General features: G+C 48.5%; 2 protein-coding genes across 2 annotated transcripts in view; one reads left to right on the top strand and one right to left on the bottom strand.

Moving 5' to 3' along the window:
- Positions 1–296, bottom strand: part of atp11a (ATPase phospholipid transporting 11A) — a gene marked incomplete at its 5' end in the record, with an annotated part of 27,651 nt that extends 27,355 nt beyond the window's left edge. Inside the window, one exon of the mRNA XM_084487943.1 lies at positions 219–296. Within this exon, the coding sequence (XP_084344069.1) occupies positions 219–296 (78 nt within the window). The remainder of the gene's footprint in view (positions 1–218) is intronic.
- Positions 297–12,039: 11,743 nt separating this feature from the next.
- Positions 12,040–20,000, top strand: part of tubgcp3 (tubulin gamma complex component 3) — a 13,095-nt gene continuing 5,134 nt past the window's right edge. The window contains exons 1-6 of the mRNA XM_084487942.1: positions 12,040–12,291; positions 12,889–12,996; positions 15,874–15,941; positions 16,660–16,737; positions 18,020–18,270; positions 19,605–19,774. Of these exons, the coding sequence (XP_084344068.1) occupies positions 12,213–12,291; positions 12,889–12,996; positions 15,874–15,941; positions 16,660–16,737; positions 18,020–18,270; positions 19,605–19,774 (754 nt within the window). The 5' untranslated portion in view covers positions 12,040–12,212. The remainder of the gene's footprint in view (positions 12,292–12,888; positions 12,997–15,873; positions 15,942–16,659; positions 16,738–18,019; positions 18,271–19,604; positions 19,775–20,000) is intronic.

Here is a 20,000-nt window from a genome sequence, read left to right as displayed (position 1 = left end):
TTAGTATTATTATTATTATTATTATTATTGTTATTGTTATTATTCATAATAAATTATGACGGTGGTAACTGTGATGATGATGATGATAATGACAATAATTTTAAGTAGTAGTATAGTAGAAGTAGTAGTAGAAGTGGTAGCGGTGTTATCAGCCTATTATTATCCGGCTATGATTGAAACTTTGCCACTAACACCTAAAGGAAAGCGTGCACGGTGACCATCGGGGTCTCGCGTCCCGGCCCCATACTCACGTATCTGCTGATGAGGGTCCGAAGCGCGCTCAAATACATCCCCATCTTCCTCGGCGTCTTCTCCCCGGACACTTGAGCTTCCTGGAGGGCGCGTCGTTCCACCGGTCAAACGTCAGACGCTAGCTTCTTCCTAATTCTTCTTTTCTCTCCATGACTTTGTTCGCGTATTTTTCTGTGTGTTGTTTTTTGTTGGACTTTCGTAGTTCCGCTAAACTAAAAAATCCACACCGGGCTGCGAGTGTGATCGAATAAAAGGCTGTAATCCTATCTCCGCCTCACCTGTGGTAGCCGACACGAGACGAGAAGCCGAGGCGGTGGAGTGGCTCGGGCTTGAGGCGCTCATACTTTTCAACAGTTCGTGTGCAGGCAGAGCACGGGAGACGCGCGCTCCACCTCTTTCTGGGATAGTCTGAGATTGTGTGTGTGTGTGTGTGTGTGTGTGTGTGTGTGTGTGTGTGTGTGTGTGTGTGTGTGTGTGTGTGTGTGTGTGTGTGTGACAAAGCACTACTATTCTACAACCTCGTGAATCTCTCTCTCTCTCTCTCTCTCTCTCTCTCTCTCTGTGTCGCTCTCTCCCTCTCTCTCTTCCTCTCTCTCTAACTATCTCTCCTTCCTCCTGCTTCCTTCCTCACCTTCCCTCCCCTCCTCTAATCTCTTTGGCCCGGGCTGCTGCCGGTGGCAGAGGGAGATTTTCTTCTGTTCTACGTCACCATAGCGGCCAGGTGGCGAGGAGACGGGCGCTTGCGCGCTCTAGCGTTGTCTGCGACCAGCCTCGAGGAGGAAATGAAGTTCAATGGAACTATGCGTTGAAGTTTGACTCGGCACTCGAACTATTTGTTTGTTTCCCTGTTTTGTTTTGTTTTTGCGCTGTCTCTTTTGGACACACACATACACACACAAACACACAGACGCGCCACGCACGCACGCACGCACGCACGCACACACACACACACACACACACACACACACACACACACACACACACACACACACATGCATTGTGCACCCCCCCCCCCCCCCCCCCCCCCCCCCACACACACACACACACACACACACACACACACACACACACACACACACACACACACAGAGTGCGCACACACTGTCTGATCTGTCCTGCGACAGCCTAAGCGGTGCTCTCAGCTCGTAAGGTGCTAAAACACAATTAAACGTACACAATTTAACATGTTGCATGATTTTATTTTAAAATAAATATATTAACGAATGTCCACTGTAGTTTTTTTTAAAGTATAATTCGTACAATGTAGGCTAATCATAACTAATACTACAAATATTTGTACATAATAGGCCTATGTATTGATGGGAAAAAAATAACCTAAATGGACATTACATTATGAATATAGTCAACTCTGGGCCCAAATCTAATAAACACAACACACCACACATTCAAGAGGGTCAAGATGACCCTCGAGCCCCCCTATCAGTCTGCGGAGAACACTCTGCCACAGCCGGACGGCGAGGACACACATATCACACAGAAAGACAACACAACCCGGAGGCTCAGGGACAAGAGAACCCTCGATAACCCACACAAAGTCTAACACACACACCTGGCTAGGAAAGATACTATAAGTTTCTCATGCACCAAATCACGGGAGCTCTTCCGAGGCAGAACCTCCTCGGAGGCGAAGCTCCGGACGACCTCAGCGCTGTTAGGGGACGTAGAATATTCGATCTCTCACGCTTTATGAATCTGTATTACCTTTGCTACTTTACTCAATAAATCCGAGGCCCTCGTGCTGATAGACTTTAGTACCTCTCCGTCTCATTTTATCTGGTCAAGTAACTAGGCAGACTGTTTTTCCCAACAAATTGGTGACCCCGACGTGATTTTACTACTACTGGGAAAACGACCGAGGACGGAGAGGGGCACGCCCCGGGACCCCGGAGCACCACCGATCCCGGCAGTCTCACCTCGGGCGCCCAAGCAAAAGGTAGGCAGAACCCGTTGATAAAATCTGAATTCTGCATAGTTATATAGGAACCACATTAGGAGATGAGACTGACGGGACGGTTTTCTACGGGGGGCATCCCGCGGGGATAAGGCTGAGTGCAACGTAGAGTTAACCTGTAAAAACCCGATTGACCCTAGACGCGTGACGCACGAATACTGGCTCGCTGCATGGTGAAATAATACCCTCGAGGCCTAGGACCTATAATGATCGAGCATAGTGATACAATACTCTCGATGGTCGGATTAGGGTCTATAGTAATCGAGCATGGTGATACAATACTCTCGATGGCCAAGATGAGAAGATAAGGATGCCTGGGCTCTGGGAGAGACCCAGAGGAAAAGATGCCTAGGCTCGGGGAGACCTAGAGGAAATACCCGGGCATTATAAGGGACCCGGAGGAAATACCTGGGCTATGAGAGAGACCCAGAGGAAAAGATGCCTAGGCTCGGGGAGACCTAGAGGAAATACCCGGGCATTATAAGGGACCCGGAGGAGATGACTCAGTAGGGCCTGTAATAATCGAGCATGGTGATACAATACTCTCGATGGTCGGAGTAGGGCCTGTAATAATCGAGCATAGTGATACAATACTCTCGATGGTCGGATTAGGGTCTATAGTAATCGAGCATGGTGATACAATACTCTCGATGGCCAAGATGAGATCTATTAGATAAGGCTCGCCGCATGGTAAATAGGAATGGCCGCCGACAGTGTCCACGTGTGCGCTAGAGAAGGAGGCGAGAGAGCGAGAGGCGAGAGGCGTGAGAATGTGGGAGCGTGCACAGGAGAGACTGAGAGCGAGCGTGTGTGTGTGCATGCGTGCGGGGGTGTGTGTGGTGCGTGTGTGTGTGTGTGTGACTGTGTGTGAGGGCCCGTGTGAGTGTGTTGGACTGGGGGTCATGGACCCGAGACACAGTTGGGAACTGTGGGTATAATCAAGAACGTAGGTGATAGCGTCTGGGTGGTGCATAACAGAGGGCACTACCAGAAAAGATACTATTGGTCGGGATAAGACGTTGCTTTGAGTCCTACGTGTCAAAACTGTTAATCATATTGTGCGGCCTGGTTTGCAAAGGAAAATTTCTTGTGCGAATAACCCCCTGCTCTGCGCGCAACGCTTGCTCGCTTACGCGCCACCCCCCCCCCCCCCCCCCCCCCCTCCCGTCTTTTCCCCGTCCGCCATTTTTGTAGTTTCCCCGTCCGCCATATTTGTAGTTTCCCTGTCCGCCATATTTGTAGTTTCCCTGTCCGCCATTTTTGTAGTTTCCCCATCCGCCATATTTGTAGTTCCCCTGTCCGCCATATTTGTAGTTCCCTGTCCGCCATATTTGTAGTTCCCCCGTCCGCCATATTTGTAGTTCCCCCGTCCGCCATATTTGTAGTTTCCCTGTCCGCCATATTTGTAGTTCCCCCGTCCGCCATATTTGTAGTTTCCCTGTCCGCCATATTTGTAGTTCCCCCGTCCGCCATATTTGTAGTTTCCCCCGTCCGCCATATTTGTAGTTTCCCCGTCCGCCATATTTGTAGTTTCCCCGTCCGCCATATTTGTAGTCCCCCATTTGTAGAAGGTCGCGAGGACAGTAGAGATAAGAGGGGAATGCAGCCTGTGTGGGAGTCACAGGGAGACAGACAGAGAGATTCAGAGGTTATCATCTATACTCCATAACATGAACAATTAGCATTTAAAGTTGTCCATAGCATGCACACCGCGTGTCCACAGAAGTCCAGGGGTCAACCAGCGCTGGGGACTCTTTTTAAGAGTTCAGGGAAAATCCTCTCTCACCAATCTGAGCAGAAGGACCCGCCCTAAAAGGACTCGGGGACGGCGGAGTCAATGCACAGTTCAACAGACCTGACAAGGTTTAAGTACAAAAAAGACAGCACAAAGAGGAAAATTAAAAATTCCTGAGGGATTACGGTAATAATAGACATTATATTAAAATTGATCATATAATGTAGACAGAGAAAGGCCTGGTAGTGGGCCTCATCAGGGCCACTGAGATAAGGGAGGTTACTCTCCTGCACAGAGTGTTGGAACACACAAGGTGGTTCTGAAAGCATATTTCAGATGAAACAATAGAGTTAAGAAGGAAATGGTCTTTACTATACCTAATTACAATTACATTTGTGTCAACTAAAATTGTAAAAGATGTTCTGATATTCACATTATGGCTAAAAGGGAATACATATCAGTCATACAAAATAATAATGTTACTGCAATTGAAGTTAAGAGTGTTGTTATTAACCAAGTGATTCAACCTAAAATAATACGGATAAACAATAGGTGTCATGCAACTTGAAAGTTAATGTTATTATTTACACTGGAAAGGATAATTGAAAAAATATGGATATTATAAGGATAAGAATGAATAAAATACATAAAATAAAACTTAATCTTGAAAACCTGTACAAGTAGGACAATTAGATTGATTATGGATTGGATGGATTAGCACTACATCTGCTGGGAAGGGATCTAATGTACAAGCTAGGTTCTCAATTTACATTCGGAAGTAATGGGTTTACCTTTCAAATGCCACTAATACTGCTGTTGCGCCTTCATAACATGTTAACATTTGATAACATTTTACTTCTCACTCCAACAGGAAGTTACTTTCTGATTGGCTCCATCATCCGCCCAAATACACACATAGGGTAACCGCCCTGATGTGTCTCCATTATACACACTTGGCTGCATGAGTAGCTGGGGCTGAGGACTCTGTCTCCATCCCTCCACTTTGCGATCTATTCCACCTAATGGGTGGAAATTTATTGTATCCCAGGCACGGCATCCTGCAGTAAGCCAGTATGGAAGGCTGGTTAGCCAACGACGGGTAAGATCCCACCTTGAAACCAGGGACAACCTAAGGCAGGCACAGTCACGATTACTTGGCAGAGTCACTGTGAGCATTGACTCATTCGATCGGGAAGTGACAAGCTGCAACCATCATAGGAAGAGCCGGGTGGGGTGAAAGGTGGAGGAGGAACAGGAGTCAGATATGTTGGCTCAGGCAGCGGAAGTGGTGGACTTAGAATGAGACATGTTGCGTTTTCGTTTATAAAATGGTATATACTAACTCAAGTTACGTTTTCGGTTTAGTGCATAACTTTGTTAATTTCGGGAACAGTTGGGTTTCGGGCGGCTGATGGTAAACCCCACTAATATTGACCTTTGGTTTTGGATATACTGGCTTTGATTTCCCTTCCCACTAGATTGGTTTCATTTAAAGGTTGTTAAGGTTAGGGACTTCAAAGTTGATGACATTTTTGGGTTTGCTTATCATTGAATAAGCAAGGAGGGAATTTGTGAAAAATTAGAGAAAAGTGTGGATACTGTAAACAAACTTTTGACTTAATTGACTTGTGTAGATGCACTAGCACTAATGAGGTATCACATGCATGCTAATAGAATGATGCATCTAACCTCGCATGAAATGCTTACGGGTCGACCCATGCCTTCACCTATTATTCAAGGCCCCATAAGGGACCTCCATTAGAGCAATAAGAAATATAATTGAGAAAATATGTTTGACCACTAACTGCTGTACATAAGTTTATATTTCAACAATAGAAACACAAGTTCCAGAGCGTGAGGAGGAGCCACATGCAGAGACGCCCGGAGCCGACCAGCCGAGCTAGGATTTGATTTTGATTTGATTTGTTTTGTTGTATTGACACACACTTACAGACACCCATGAAAAGACAAAAGAATACAATTGAGGATTGGAACACAAAAGTCCCAGTCTTATTTCCATTGTGGTCCCCAACAAGAGCAACAGCCACATAATAATGCTGAAGCTGGCGAGCCTCCTCCTGACCCTCTATGGGTTTTGGCAGATAACACAGCCCCGGATAGAGAGAAGAGCAGTCTACGGAAAATATCACACTAGACACAGAATCCATGCATATCACAAGAGTTGAGATCTAATGTGTAACTAGGACTGTGTATAGATTGTGTGGAAGTTTCGTAAAGTATATCTGAAAGGTTTGAAAGTTATTAGGAAAAGTTGTTTGAAGGAGCAGAGACAAGTAGAGAAGTTGAAGGTTAAAGAAATGTACTAGATAAAATGTATGCACGAGAATTTGAGAATGTTTTGGCAGATCCCACTGGCCCAAGGATGAATCCAGAGGAAGGATGAAACCAAACTCCAGAGGGGTCGGTGTCCAGAGCGCTGGCAGGGTTACAGGCCCTCGAAAACAAATCGAGATACACCGACCCCCTCCCCAGACCTGACGAGGTTTCAAAAGACAGAATAAATTTTAATTCAGGAGGGAGTACGGGAGAAATGGACTTCTCACTCTAACAGAAAGTTATACGTAGGCCTATAAAGAGATAGGTATAGATATATCACCTCATTTTCATTTATTAAAAAAAAAAATAAAAAAATTAATTAAAAAATAACATTTTTTATGAGCTCTGCCCACACTTAAAAAAAAAAAAAAAAAAGAGGCATCCCTTTCACCTCATTTCTCATTTATTTTAAATATTTATTGTATTTACTTTTATTTATTTTATGAGTTTTGCCCACACTAAAAAAAAAGAGGCATCCCTTTCACCTCATTTCTCATTTATTTTAAAGATTTATTGTATTTACTTTTATTTATTTTATGAGCTAAAATGGACATACTCTGGAGTCTTTTTTTTTCAGTTCACCTTGAATTGGTTTATCAATGTCTGGCTTACATTTCATGGCTTATTATATTGAAATAACGATTAAATTAATTGGTCCCATGAGAGGCTGGAGGGTGAAACTATAGCTTTAGTAATATTTATAATTTCTGGACATGAAAATCTGTTTATCTTCATTAAATCCTCTCCTAATTGATAGACTTAAAAAAAAAAAAAAAAAAAAGAGGCATCCCTTTACGAAGCAGAGAACCCTCGCCGTTAGGGCTCGGAACTAAAGAAGGCGGAACTCATGCTTCATGTCCGCATCTAGAACCTAGAACTGAACCATGCTTTCCTACAACGTTTATGAAATATTTTAGACTGTGCCTTCCTGTTGTTATCCAGTTTGCATTATTACGGATTGATTATTATGGTTATGGTTATTAACGACAAGAGAGAGAATAACGTCCCTTGGCAAATGTTGTTTTGGTGGTTTATGTCATGTTGTTGTACCCCCCCCCCCCCCCCCCCCCCCCCTCCCATACAGATTCTGAAATGTTGGTGATGATGTGAATAACATATGATGGGCTGTGTGAAATATGTCTATGTTGTTTTGGTGGTTTATGTTATGTTGTTGTACCCCCCCTCCCATATAGATTACGATGGCCTCTGTGAAATATCTGTCTATGTCGAATAACGCCTCTTGGCCATGTTGTTTTTGCCCCTCCCTTGTTTTTTCCCCCCCCTCCTCCAAGAGGGACAGAGGGCAACTCCTCAGCTCCTCATCTGCCCTCATATGTAAATCAGGCCCAGAAAGAGTTTATGGTTACCTGGACGGTGACTTTGACTACCCCCCCCCCCTGGACTACACCGGTACTACCTTGACTTTGACTTTGACTACCCCCTCCGGGACCCGCCACATCCCGGGGCGTACGTGGGCCACACCCCATCGCGCTCCCAGAACACGCACACCACAAGGCAGTCCAGACGAGCCGCTGGGCGATTGAACAAGACAGTAGAAATCAACCAGAGGAGGACGCACGAAATGGCGGACCAGCAGAGAATCAGAGCGTTGAACTGGTTAACTCTAAACCTCGAACCAGGAAAGATCCTGGACGACAGCGCAAGGAAGAAATGGGAAGCACGATACGATGACTACATTAAAGGGTGGCAACGGGAAGGGGTGATGAAACAGGGGCCCTACGATCATAACAGCCGAGGCGCCATACACGCACACATCCGCGCCCAGTACGAACAGGCAAGGGTCCGCCGCGACAACGCGGGGAGCCGGGCAGGGCAGAAGGACGCCCTCGACATCCAGGAGCGGAAAAGAGAGAAAAGCATGTGGATATTGAAAGCGATGGCCTCGGGCCTTCCACCGATCCCGGCCCCTCCCACGAAGGACCCAGTCCGGGGGAACCCAACAGCCCCGTCCTGGACGAACTTTACGACCCCGCTGTACCCCCCCGTACCTAAAGAAGGCACAGATGCCCAACAGCCTCCCGACGCCCGCCCACTCCCTTACAACAACCTGACCCCCCACCGCCCCCCACCCATCCCGCCCCGCCACTCCATGAACCCAGTAGTCGAGATAGACTACGCTACACCCCAATCCCCGGTTACGGTAACATGGCATGACCCCGAAGAGACAGACTCGAAACCAAGCGGGCCAGAGGCTCACGTCAGCAAACAAGGAGGACGGAGAGCAAAGGAAGAACTAAGAGCACCGACAATCCCCTTTCAATGTCAGATGATCCCGGGGAGAGCCGGTCCCCTGGGACAGGAACCAACCGAGACCAAGCACCGGAGCAAGGAAGGGACAGGGAGACGTAAACCCAGGCCTCGCTCGTCCTCCCACTCCCCGTCGTCCTCCTCCTCCTCCTCCTCGAACTCCGGGTCTAGCCGACCCCCTTCCCCCGAACCCAGGCCTGGGCCGTCATCGCAAGGACAGTCCGGACGAAAGACAGAGAGAACACGGGTACGGAGCGAATCCCCAGCAAGCAGCAGGAGAAACTCCCGGACCTCCAGCCTGCCAAACCTGAAAGAGAAGAAATCAGGGAAGGGAAAAGGAAAGAAAAAAGAGGACAGAGTTGAAGATACAGCCGACACCCTAGACTGGGTCCCCCAAGACGAACAATGGAAACAAGAAATCCTAGACCAAATGACCCACCACCTCCGAGAAGAAGTGTACCGCCGGAGTCAGTACCTCCAAGAGGACAGAGACCGGCGGATGAAGAAAGCGAAGACAGGAGAAACGGACACAGAGTCACGTCACGGGAATCGGTTTGATCAGCTCCACATAACGGACCAGGGGAACACCACGACCCCGGCCCCGAATACACGCGCCACCAGCACTCCCCGAGGACCCCTAACCCCGGGACCCCCTCCACAACAGCCCCAAGCCCACGGGATCCATGAAAACCTCGCCCCGGACGGGGGGACGGAACCAATGTACCCGCTAATGGAGACCCAGACAGGGAGACCAATCTACGTTCCATGGACCCACCGCGACCTCCGCGGAATAGTGGAGGACCTTCCCCCGATCAGAGAAGGAGCGGGCAAGTGGATCAGAATCTTCGAGCATCTGACCACCGCGGACCGACTCACAATGGGAGACGCCCGAGCAGTCCTCATGCGAAGCGAAGGACCCCAACCACTCCAGGACGTGGAAAACGTGGCCAAAACCACGAGACAACCAGACGACCGCCCCTTCGACCCCTACCGCCCCACATGGTGGGACGCCCTGAGGGGCCTTTATCCCGCCCAAAATTCAGCTGCATGCATGACCGGCCTGAGAAGGAAGATAGGAGAGGCGGCGTGTGAATACATCAGCAGAGCCACGCAACGGTGGAAAGACGGATTTGGAACCCGACCCGGGGCCACCGATGCAACGGAAGCCATGTTCCGGGTAGCAGTAGAGACGGGCCTCAACGCCAAGACCCGCGAGGGCCTCAAAACAGTGATTGGACTCGGGAGAATGACCTTCCGGGAATGGGAGGAGGCTGTCACGCACCACGTGAACCTAGAACAAGACCGAGAGGAAGAGGATGTCAAGGAGGACCAGGACCTGAGAAAACGACTCCTGCGAATGGATGTAAAGAAGGCGAGCCAGGAGCACAACAGGGACAAAAAGGAGAGACACCGACCCCCTCCCTACTTCGAAGCGGTTCCCCTCATGCCCCTGATGGATTTCCCTGACCAGCTTGACCAGGTCGGTCAAGGAGGACACCTGGAAACCACGGCCCTTGGCTATGGGTACGACCTCCCCTACCCACAGCTTCACGCCCCCACCCCCTCCCCCTACCTGTGAAGTGCTAGTAACCTCTCCAGGTGGGCATTTCCCCATTCCCAGTCCCTGCCCCTCCCCCTCCCCCTACCTGTGAAGTGCTAGTAACCTCTCCAGGTGGGCGGCCCCACTTCCCGTCCCCGGCTACAGTACCGCCCCCTCCTCCCACCTGATGCAGCCACGCCACTCGGACCAGGGATCTGCGTTCCGGTACCAGGGGCTGCGGCCCGTTCCTTTAGGGCTTGAGGGCACCCCTGGCTGTATTTGCTTCAATTGCTGTATAGCCTATAACCCGGTTAAGGTAGAATGCCATTTTTTGCAATAATATTCCCCGCTGTATTGCTCATGCTCACCAGGATAACGCCCTGCCAGGGCCATTGAATAAACGGGTCTTTTTAATTAGTATGGGGGTGCTACCGCCCATACTCCCATGTGCATCCCTGGCAGGGGCTAATGAAGGATGTTCCCGCTTGCTTTTATCTTATTTTTCTATAGCTGAAGGTGCTGAAAGGAGAATACGTGATGATATATAGCCTCGTATTCTGCTGTTGGTTTGTTTGTGTGCCCCACCGGGCCGCTAGGAGGGATTGATTTGATTTATCTTTCGATTTTAATGACTTTGACTCGATTTATCCTTTTAATAACTTTAACTTTAGACTTGAAAAAAAAAAAAAAAAAAAAAAGATTTGTATTTTGATTTCCTTAATTGTTTTGGTTTAATTCCATAATCTCAATTTCTTGCTTAATCACATGTTCTGTTTTGACCTTGCCTTCCGTGTCATTGTGCAAAGGGATACTGCAATGTAAGGCCGGGGTGGATGCCACCCCCTAGGAGGGGTGTGTATGGCATACTCATGTCCGAAGCATGAGTAGCGTTTCTCCCACGTGGTTCCCCATACACCCGGCCAAGCGAGATATTAGGATCCCATGCTCATGGTTGCTTATTTTTATGGTCAAGTTTGTCGTCTTTCTGATGTTATTGATGATGCTACAATGATACGTCAAGCGCTGAGGTCCAACCCCTCGTGTCCCTAGTAAGTGAAGCTGTCTAGCGACGGGTTGAGGGGGACAGCTGTTTTTATTTTTAATTTTTAATTTTTTTGTATGGTCGAGTTTGTCGTTATTTTTAAGTGAAAGTCGTCTGACGACGACTTGAGGGGGATATGATGGGAAAAAAATAACCTAAATGGACATTACATTATGAATATAGTCAACTCTGGGCCCAAATCTAATAAACACAACACACCACACATTCAAGAGGGTCAAGATGACCCTCGAGCCCCCCTATCAGTCTGCGGAGAACACTCTGCCACAGCCGGACGGCGAGGACACACATATCACACAGAAAGACAACACAACCCGGAGGCTCAGGGACAAGAGAACCCTCGATAACCCACACAAAGTCTAACACACACACCTGGCTAGGAAAGATACTATAAGTTTCTCATGCACCAAATCACGGGAGCTCTTCCGAGGCAGAACCTCCTCGGAGGCGAAGCTCCGGACGACCTCAGCGCTGTTAGGGGACGTAGAATATTCGATCTCTCACGCTTTATGAATCTGTATTACCTTTGCTACTTTACTCAATAAATCCGAGGCCCTCGTGCTGATAGACTTTAGTACCTCTCCGTCTCATTTTATCTGGTCAAGTAACTAGGCAGACTGTTTTTCCCAACAGTATAAAAATTGTATCATCATTTACATCGCATAAATCCAAATGAGAGTTACATAAAATGTAATCAGCATTACTACATCCATGTATTGATGTATAATGATTTGTACCGGTCTGCAGCAGCACGTACAGTATGTGGGTAGGAACCCTTGTGAGCGTACTGTGTTTCGCGGGCAATGTTTTCATGCCTCATGTCCTTCCAGGCTAGCGGCTAGCCACCTAGCTACCAACCGCTCTGAACCCACAGCCGGAGACCACAGAAGGAGGAGACGCGTTTCGGCGGGTTCTAGTAAAATGGCGTTGCGCGTACGAGGACTGAGCCGCTGGAGTTAGCCGACACCCACCCTGGCCTCAACTCTCTCCCATCGGAGCGAGATTTTAAGGAGAAAGTAGTTTTGACAGCAGCAGCAGCAGCACCGCTATGGCCGCGTCGCTGGACCAGAAGTCCCCCAACGTGCTGCTCCAGAGCCTGTGCTGCAGGATCACTGGGAAGAGCGAAGGTAGCCTAGCCGCTAGCGGAACCGATAGCCCGGGTCTTATACATGCACACAGTTAGCGTAGCCTTTTATACTTCATGAGTTGTGAGGGTCGTGTTTCATACATGATGTGCTGAATGGTTTGGTCCCACTGACCAAACCGTTAGGATTATTATGATGACTTGGTGGTGGGTTGGCTGCTGGATGCTGGGAACAGTGTCGGGAGTAGGCTGGCTGTCAGAGTGGACGCAGTGTTGACTTTTTTTAATGTAACGCCTCTGTTCCCGCACATTGGTCCTGAAGCTGAGACGTCTGTTATCCTGGGGCAGGATAACAGGTGTATCCTCGATGCATCTTTTTCTGTCTGCGTTGTAGTCTAATGTTTAATTGGCTGTTTTAACAATGATAATGTCATGTATTTAAAGTATCACGATACAGTCCCTTTGTAAAATGTAAAAAACAGTGATACAAATAACTAAATTCTTACATCCACTGTTTTAGCTTCAAGTTAGACTCTTGGATATCAACACAACTGCTGGTGAAACCGAACGGCTTCTTCGCTAAAACAACCTGTCCGACTTCTTGACGACTTCATTGAATTGGATTTGTTTCCGTCCCCAGCGGAAGTAGCCCACCAGTTCCAGTATGCTGTGCGGGTCATCGGGAGCAACTACGCCCCCACCATCGAACGGGATGAGTTCCTGGTGTCTGAGAAGATCAAGAAAGAAAGTACGTACAGTGGGAATAAACTACCCCACAGTGGACAACATCTAACCTCTATTTGTCTTCTGAAGAATTGGCGTCGGGTCTTTCTAATGGGAAAACTCGACCAAGCCAATATCCTGTACACTTAACGTGTTCCTCCTGGTATAGGGTCACCAACAAGGGTTTGCAAATACTGTGCTGAGAAGAGAAAGAAAAGAAGATCTTACATTTACATTTAGGGCATTTAGCAGGCGCTGTTATTCAAAGCGACATGCAACGGTTAATACACACATTCACACAACGACAGCGGAGTCAAACATGCAAGGAGACAGCCAGCTCATCGGGAGCAGTTAGGCTAGTTGTTTACTATGATAAACTGTCATTTCTCAGGGGCTTTTAGTGAAAGTGACTAACAGGCGATTCACATACATGTCGTTCAGCAGCCCGTATGGATTATGGCATCCTGCTCCAGGATGCCTACAGTGAAGCTGTAGGCACCTTTTGGCTGGTGGTCAATCACCCCAGCCACTACACTAGTATCTACACAACGTTACAACGAGTCTTGAGACACCAAGGTTCATAACCCTTTATGAAGCCCTGAAGTTTACAGCACCATCACTGGGAATATCCTCTCCTGGAGCGCGATCACATCCCTGGGAGGAAGTTGAGCTCGCTGGTCACCGCTGGCAACCCGCCCTACGGCGTGTACTGTACAGTGCGGCTCAACCTGGCAGCCCACACCCACCCCCTTCTCAAGCCACTGACCCGCTGTTCCACTTCGACACCATGTTCCACTAAACGCCCCGCTTGTCCGGCCCAGAGTTTGCACCAGTAAAAGTGGGACCTCTTCCAATATTGATGTTGTAAGGGAATGTCGTATGGCGTGTTAAGTTGCTGCTGACAGAGACGGTCGACTCATTGCAGGAAACCATCGCCCTATGCAAGCTGTACTGTGTTTTAATACATCCAGAGTCAGAAGCACCATAGCGTTCTTTCTAACTTGGACAGCAATGCACCTTGGGGTGGTTCTCTGGTTCAACCCCAGTAATGCACTAACCATGTAGGCACTATGCCTTGTGGTGACCCAGGCTCCACTCTGACCTGCTGTGATCCTATTCTCCCAAGTCATTCCCTCTCTCTCCTCTCTCTCTTCACTCTCTTGTCCATATAGTCATAATGAAGCCTATAAATAGATATGTTTCGATTTAGAATATATGTATAGAGTGTGTGAGATGACGCACGACTGGAGACGTTCAATTTGCCTTGTATTCAGTGATCGAAGCTTTCTGGCTCGCCCATTGGCTGGTTTTCCTTCCAGATCCCCCCCCCCCCAACCTTCTCTATAGGCTGTCTCAGTCTGCTGTAGCAAGGAGATACAGTGCAGCCAGCAAGGGCGAGAGCTTTATCAGGTGCAGTACGTCCAATGCAAATGTACAAACATTGATGATTCTGGCGCAGTTTGGCATCTTGCCCTAGGAGGGCCTCTAATAGGAACACTGCTGGCTTTGGGGATCGAACCTGGTATCTTTTTGGCTGGAAGTCGACCCCCCCTCAGACCGCTGGCCCGCCCTGAAGCAGCCCTAATGGAAGCACGAGGGCTCCTGCAAACTGTGGCTAGCTATGGCGTACGTGCTTTGACCACACTGATGGCCAGACGGGGAATTGGGAGGTGCGCTGGGGTTTTTCACTTTGCTCCTGAATGTTTAATATCGCGGCCCCTTCTAAATAAACCATTCATCTCCCGGATTGATCTTTTATCCGACCAAAGGTCGAGCGCGGTGCCCCGCTGGCCGGTGGAGCCGTCGGAATAGAAACAATCGACCCGAGTTGTTTATAATGTAAAACGTCGATGTGGAGGACGAAAGGAAGTAATGTGCGCAATCTATTATTAAGCTATGACTTTGCCTCCTCACTGCAAACAGGTTAAGTAGGAATGCAAAGAGGAGAGATCACAGTGGGGGAACAGCCCCCAAAACAGGTTACTGAGAAGGGTGTCAGTTCCAGTTGAAGATCTCAACCCGGGATTCAAGTCAAACATGTCCTGATGTCGGAAGACCACGTGGGGACAATTGTCTTATTTTTGGTACTACTTGACTTATTGCAATTCACGCACAAGTCTGCCCCGGTGCCTTTGACCTGCAGACTATCTAGATCCATGCCTCTGTGTATTCAGAGTTCATCTGTATAAGTAATCAAACTGGTATTGGAGCGGTAGTGGAGCATGCTTGACAGCCCTATTGCTAACGCTAGCGAGTTACTAATCTAGCACACTCTGTCTGGTTTCCCCAACTTGCCAACCCTAGCTTTAATGTTGGGTAGCAAGTCCTTTTGAAGACTAGTATAAAAATGTAAATCCTTCCCCTGTGGAACAGTCGTTGTTCGACATCGGGTGCAACAAAATCAGAAATATTTCTCCTCTAATCCGTTCCCCAGGACCTGATCTCTGGTTGAATAATTTAGTTCCCTGGTGACATCGTGATGACACAGGTCACGTTTCTGCTGCCTCCTCCATGTACAATAAAAACAGACTGGCGCACGGCAGACCGGCTTGTACAACGTTTGCCATCTAATCGAATGATGTTTCTGTTGTGGTATTACAGAAGTGAAGACGTGTCCTTCGTGATGCCATTACTCCTTTTCTCATGTTTTCAATTGTAAGCTCAAAGCCAACGTTGTAACACTGGGCTGTTGACGTGCAGAGCAAATAACAAACCTCAACTCTCCAATTGATCTAGTCTTATTTTCAGTAATGTGGAATTTGTCTCCTCGTGTGTGTGTGTGTGTGTGTGTGTGTGTGTGTGTGTGTGTGTGTGTGTGTGTGTGTGTGTGTGTGTGTGTGTGTGTGTGTGTGTGTGTGTGTGTGTGTGTGTGTGTGTGTGTGTGTGTGTGTGTGTGTTGCAGTGGTGAAGCAGAGGAGGGAAGCCGACGCAGCCCTGTTCTCTGAGCTCCACCGGAAGCTGCAGACTCAGGTCAGTGTGTGTGTGTGTGTGTGTGTGTATGTGTGTGTGTGAGGGACGACCAGAATGCACACGTCGACATAACGCTGTTAGGCCCATTGTTAATAACTGGCATATATGCAAGAAAGTCATGAGGCCGACTTATTTAGTTTTTTGTTGTTCTTGTTTTTCTTGGTATCTGACATAGTATAGAATTTGACGTGAATCCATTATGATATTATTGATTCATGATGAACTATGTAGTTTATTCAAAAACTGGTCACTTCGTAAAGTCATTCTGAGCATGATTAGAATCCTGCTCAGCAACATTGATTATTAAGGAAATATCGTTTCGTTCCGGAAAATTTGCACACACACCAGTGGCGGATTCAGAACGTAATTTATGGGCGGGCCTCGGAATATCTGATTGGGTGGGCCCCCTGTCAATCTGGGTGGGCCTGTACCACCCAGGCCCACCCATAGATCCGCCCCTGATACATACATACAGTACATACATACAGTATAATCATGTATTCATAGTACAGTAGTTTAGTTATAATGATATATATTAATAGTTTAGCAGACACTTTATCCATAGCGACTGGCCGTGTATGCCCGGGTGCGTGTCATTCAGACGTGTTGCTTCGCATGAGGCCTGCCGGTGCAGGAACACTGGGAATCGAACCCAGTCACCCACCTGTTGTATCTCTAACCATGCTGCTCTGCCTCTGTCTCCTTCCCCCTCCTGCAGGGAGTTCTGAAACACCGCTGGTCTGTCCTCTACCTGATGCTGAGCCTCTGTGAAGACCCCCGCAAGCCCTCCCCGAGGGTGAGACTCACTCTCTCACTCACTCAATTTCACTCACTCACTCACTGGCTTTCAGTCAGTCCGTCCCTCATTCTTTCACTCACGCACTTTCACTCCCGTCGACGCACTCACTCTCTTTCTGTCACTCGCGCACTCTTACTAACACTCACTCATTTTATTTCAACAACTCTCCCACGCTTCCACTCTTCCACTTACTCTCACTCACTTTATTTGACCAAGTCACTCACTTTCTTTCACTCACACTCAACCCAGTCACTCTCACACACAGTGTATGCACTCACTCGTTTGAGCTCAGCAGTAGCATGGAGATCAGCTGTAGGATTTGCCGTTAGGGATGACCATGAAGTGTTCCTGCTACACTTATATATTCAATTCAAGAGAGAGACCAGATTTGCAGCACGGATACCACAATGAGTTCCTCCGGTACGACCACACCAAATTTTCCGTGAGACAAAGTTTGTCTTCTTTCAACACTGTGTCAGACAACACGTTTCTGAAAAGCAAAGAAAGCCGTCTACACCTAGGCCCTTATGTTATTATGTTAGAGATCTTTATATAGATATAGACGGCCATTATGAGGGTAGAGAATAGATCAGGGTTACAAACCATAGATTGGCCGGTAGATCTATTCACTCGACAAACATGTTAAAAACAAAATGTTGGTCTCCCTCCATCCCATCAAGTTAACCAGTACTGCGTCGGTGAAACGATATATAAATAAAGGAATAGCCCCCGGCTCTCGCCAGCATGGCGGGCCAAAGCTGCGGTCCCCTTCCAGCCAGTCGAGTCCCGTCTTTTTACCTCCAGACTCTAAAACAACGCGAGCCGGGGGGGCGATCAAAAAAAGCCGATGCAAATGGGGGACGAAAATGTTTAAGAATAGAGACGACCGCAGAGCCCGGCCTCCCTAAATGGACGTATGATGAAGTACTCTGAGGGACGCGCGCCCCTTTGACAGATCTGCACTAAAGCAGGGCTTAGATCATTAAATGCCTCTCTCTTATTGGGGAGCATCAGCCAAATAGCTTGAGTACATCCCGGGCGGTTCTGACGGCAAAAGGGCTTGACACAAGCAAAAAAAAAAAAATCCTAAGCAAGTGCTTCCACGCCTTGGTGGTTGCACTGTCCGCCCCCCCCCCCCCCCCCCTTCCTCTCTTTTGTAAAACCATAATAATTGAAACTTTAATGGAGGCAATAAATACGTACGCAGAATTGATGCGTACCACAATCGGCCCCCGTAACACTGTGTGTCCCCGACTAACCCCCCCCCCCCCCCCCACAGCTGGGCAGCTACGGGGCCCTGTTCGCCCAGGCCCTGCCCCGGGACGCCCACTCCACCCCCTTCTACTGCACCCGGCCCCAGAGCCTGGCGCTCAGCTACGGGGACCGGGGGGCCCCCGGCGGCGGGGCCACGGTGGTGGCCGGGGCCCCCGGGGGCCTCTCCAGCACCACCATGGGGACCAGCGGCATCTCCAGCCTGGGGGTGTACACGCTCAACGGGCCCTCGCCCACGCCCCAGTCCCTCCTGGCCGGGTAAGAGGATCCTCTTTGTCGGTGGCTCGCGCGTGTTTTGTAAATCGCCCCCCCTTATGACGTCACAGGTGGGCGTGTCCACCTAGACGTGTGACGGATTAGATGAGCAACGTTTGCTACGGTCCACCGGGGAAGGCTGGTCGACTGATCTATCCAGCACACGGATGGATGGACACGCCCACTTGTGATGTCACAAGGGGCGGATTTCCAAAACGGCTTGAAACGGCTGATCACGCTCACACCTGGTGGCATGTCATGGGACCTTTCAGCGCACACCGACTGGTCGACGGCTCTTTGACTTGGATGTTTATCGCGGCAGGATGGTGTTGTTGACGACGGGCGAAACAGATGAGGTTTTGAAACTGTAAACAGATCGAAAACGCAACAAAAACGGTTGGAGAATCTAGTTCTGGATCTAGTTCTAGATCTATCTCATTTAAACGGGGCCACACAGCTTTTACCTTTTGTACTCAAACAGTCCATTAGTCAGCATCCAGACCATAATACTATGTCTTTTTGCTCATCACCGGTGGGATTTCTGAGGGGCTGAAGTGTGATTAAAGGTCCTAATTTGGTATTGACGCTTTAATTATGCATACTCTTCTCCCGTTTCCAAAGCGTTCCCGGAGTTATGGGCTGGGATTTAGTTATTTATTTATTATAACGGCCCTGAGTGCATCGACACATCGCCAAAGGGGGTCGGCTGTATTTACACAGCGGCCACCACTTACCCTACGAGACACTGGCTACAACAGCGCTAATGCTGGACGAGTTGCCCAGAGGTCGAATGGATGAAATGAATAAAGACTGGCAGTGCTTTGAATGGCCGTTTTACAAATTCCGACATTGCCGGTTTGATGCGCACAGGTGTTTGCTGACGTTGCGTTTCCAGAGTGGTATGGGATAGTCGCTCTCGTAGAAATATGAAATAAGTTGATTAAAATGTCATTTTTGGATCAGTTTCCAGCGAACTCTGCCTTTATCGAACATGAGTAAAAAAAAACAACCTTGCTTTAAAAAAAGTTTTAAAATATGATGTTGGCAAGCCGTCGCATAATCACTTTATTATTTTCAGTTTCCAATGTACTAAGTACAGTGTTTTGGGTCATCCTTTTGAAACAAGTTCAACCTTATTACGAGTCACGTCTATTATTCACACGTTGTACCTAGCTGGGTGATTTGGCCTAAAAATAAGCGTTACCTGGTAAACTTTCTATTATTAAATGTGGTTGCTTTTATTAGCATAAGGGTTAGCCTTTATGAACACAGATTAACGTGTGTGTGTGTGTGCGTGTGCGTGTGTGTGTTTCTTACCCCCCGTCTCCCCCATCCAGTCAACCCCCAGCCGCAGGTGCGCCGGCGCTGGGCTCGCGTCTCGCCTGGGCCCTCCCGGTTGGCTCCGCCCCTGCCTGTGCCCTGGCCCCGCCCTCATCGCGGCCCCCCCCCCTGGGGCCCGTCTCCCTCAACCGCAGCGTACGGCCGCGCCGCGACGGGGACCCCAACGGTGAGCGCCGACCACCATTCTACAACAGCTGTTCTCTGTTTAATAAAACTACTAATTCGGGAACAGACACAGGCCTCCGAGGTTAGGCCTTGTAAACCAGAAGGTTCCTGGTTCGATTCCCCCGGCTCCTCCGGGCGTCGAGGTGTCCCAGAGCGTGCTTAACTCGCCGTTGGTGTGTGAATGTGTGTAAGAACACGCTTTGGATAAAAGCATCAAGCCAAAAAAC

Source organism: Micromesistius poutassou, assembly GCF_964030765.1.
Source record: "Micromesistius poutassou genome assembly, chromosome: 24".
Lineage (NCBI taxonomy): Eukaryota > Metazoa > Chordata > Actinopteri > Gadiformes > Gadidae > Micromesistius > Micromesistius poutassou.
The sequence above is the reverse complement of the archived record's forward strand: the minus strand, read 5'-3'. Positions and strand labels throughout refer to the sequence as shown.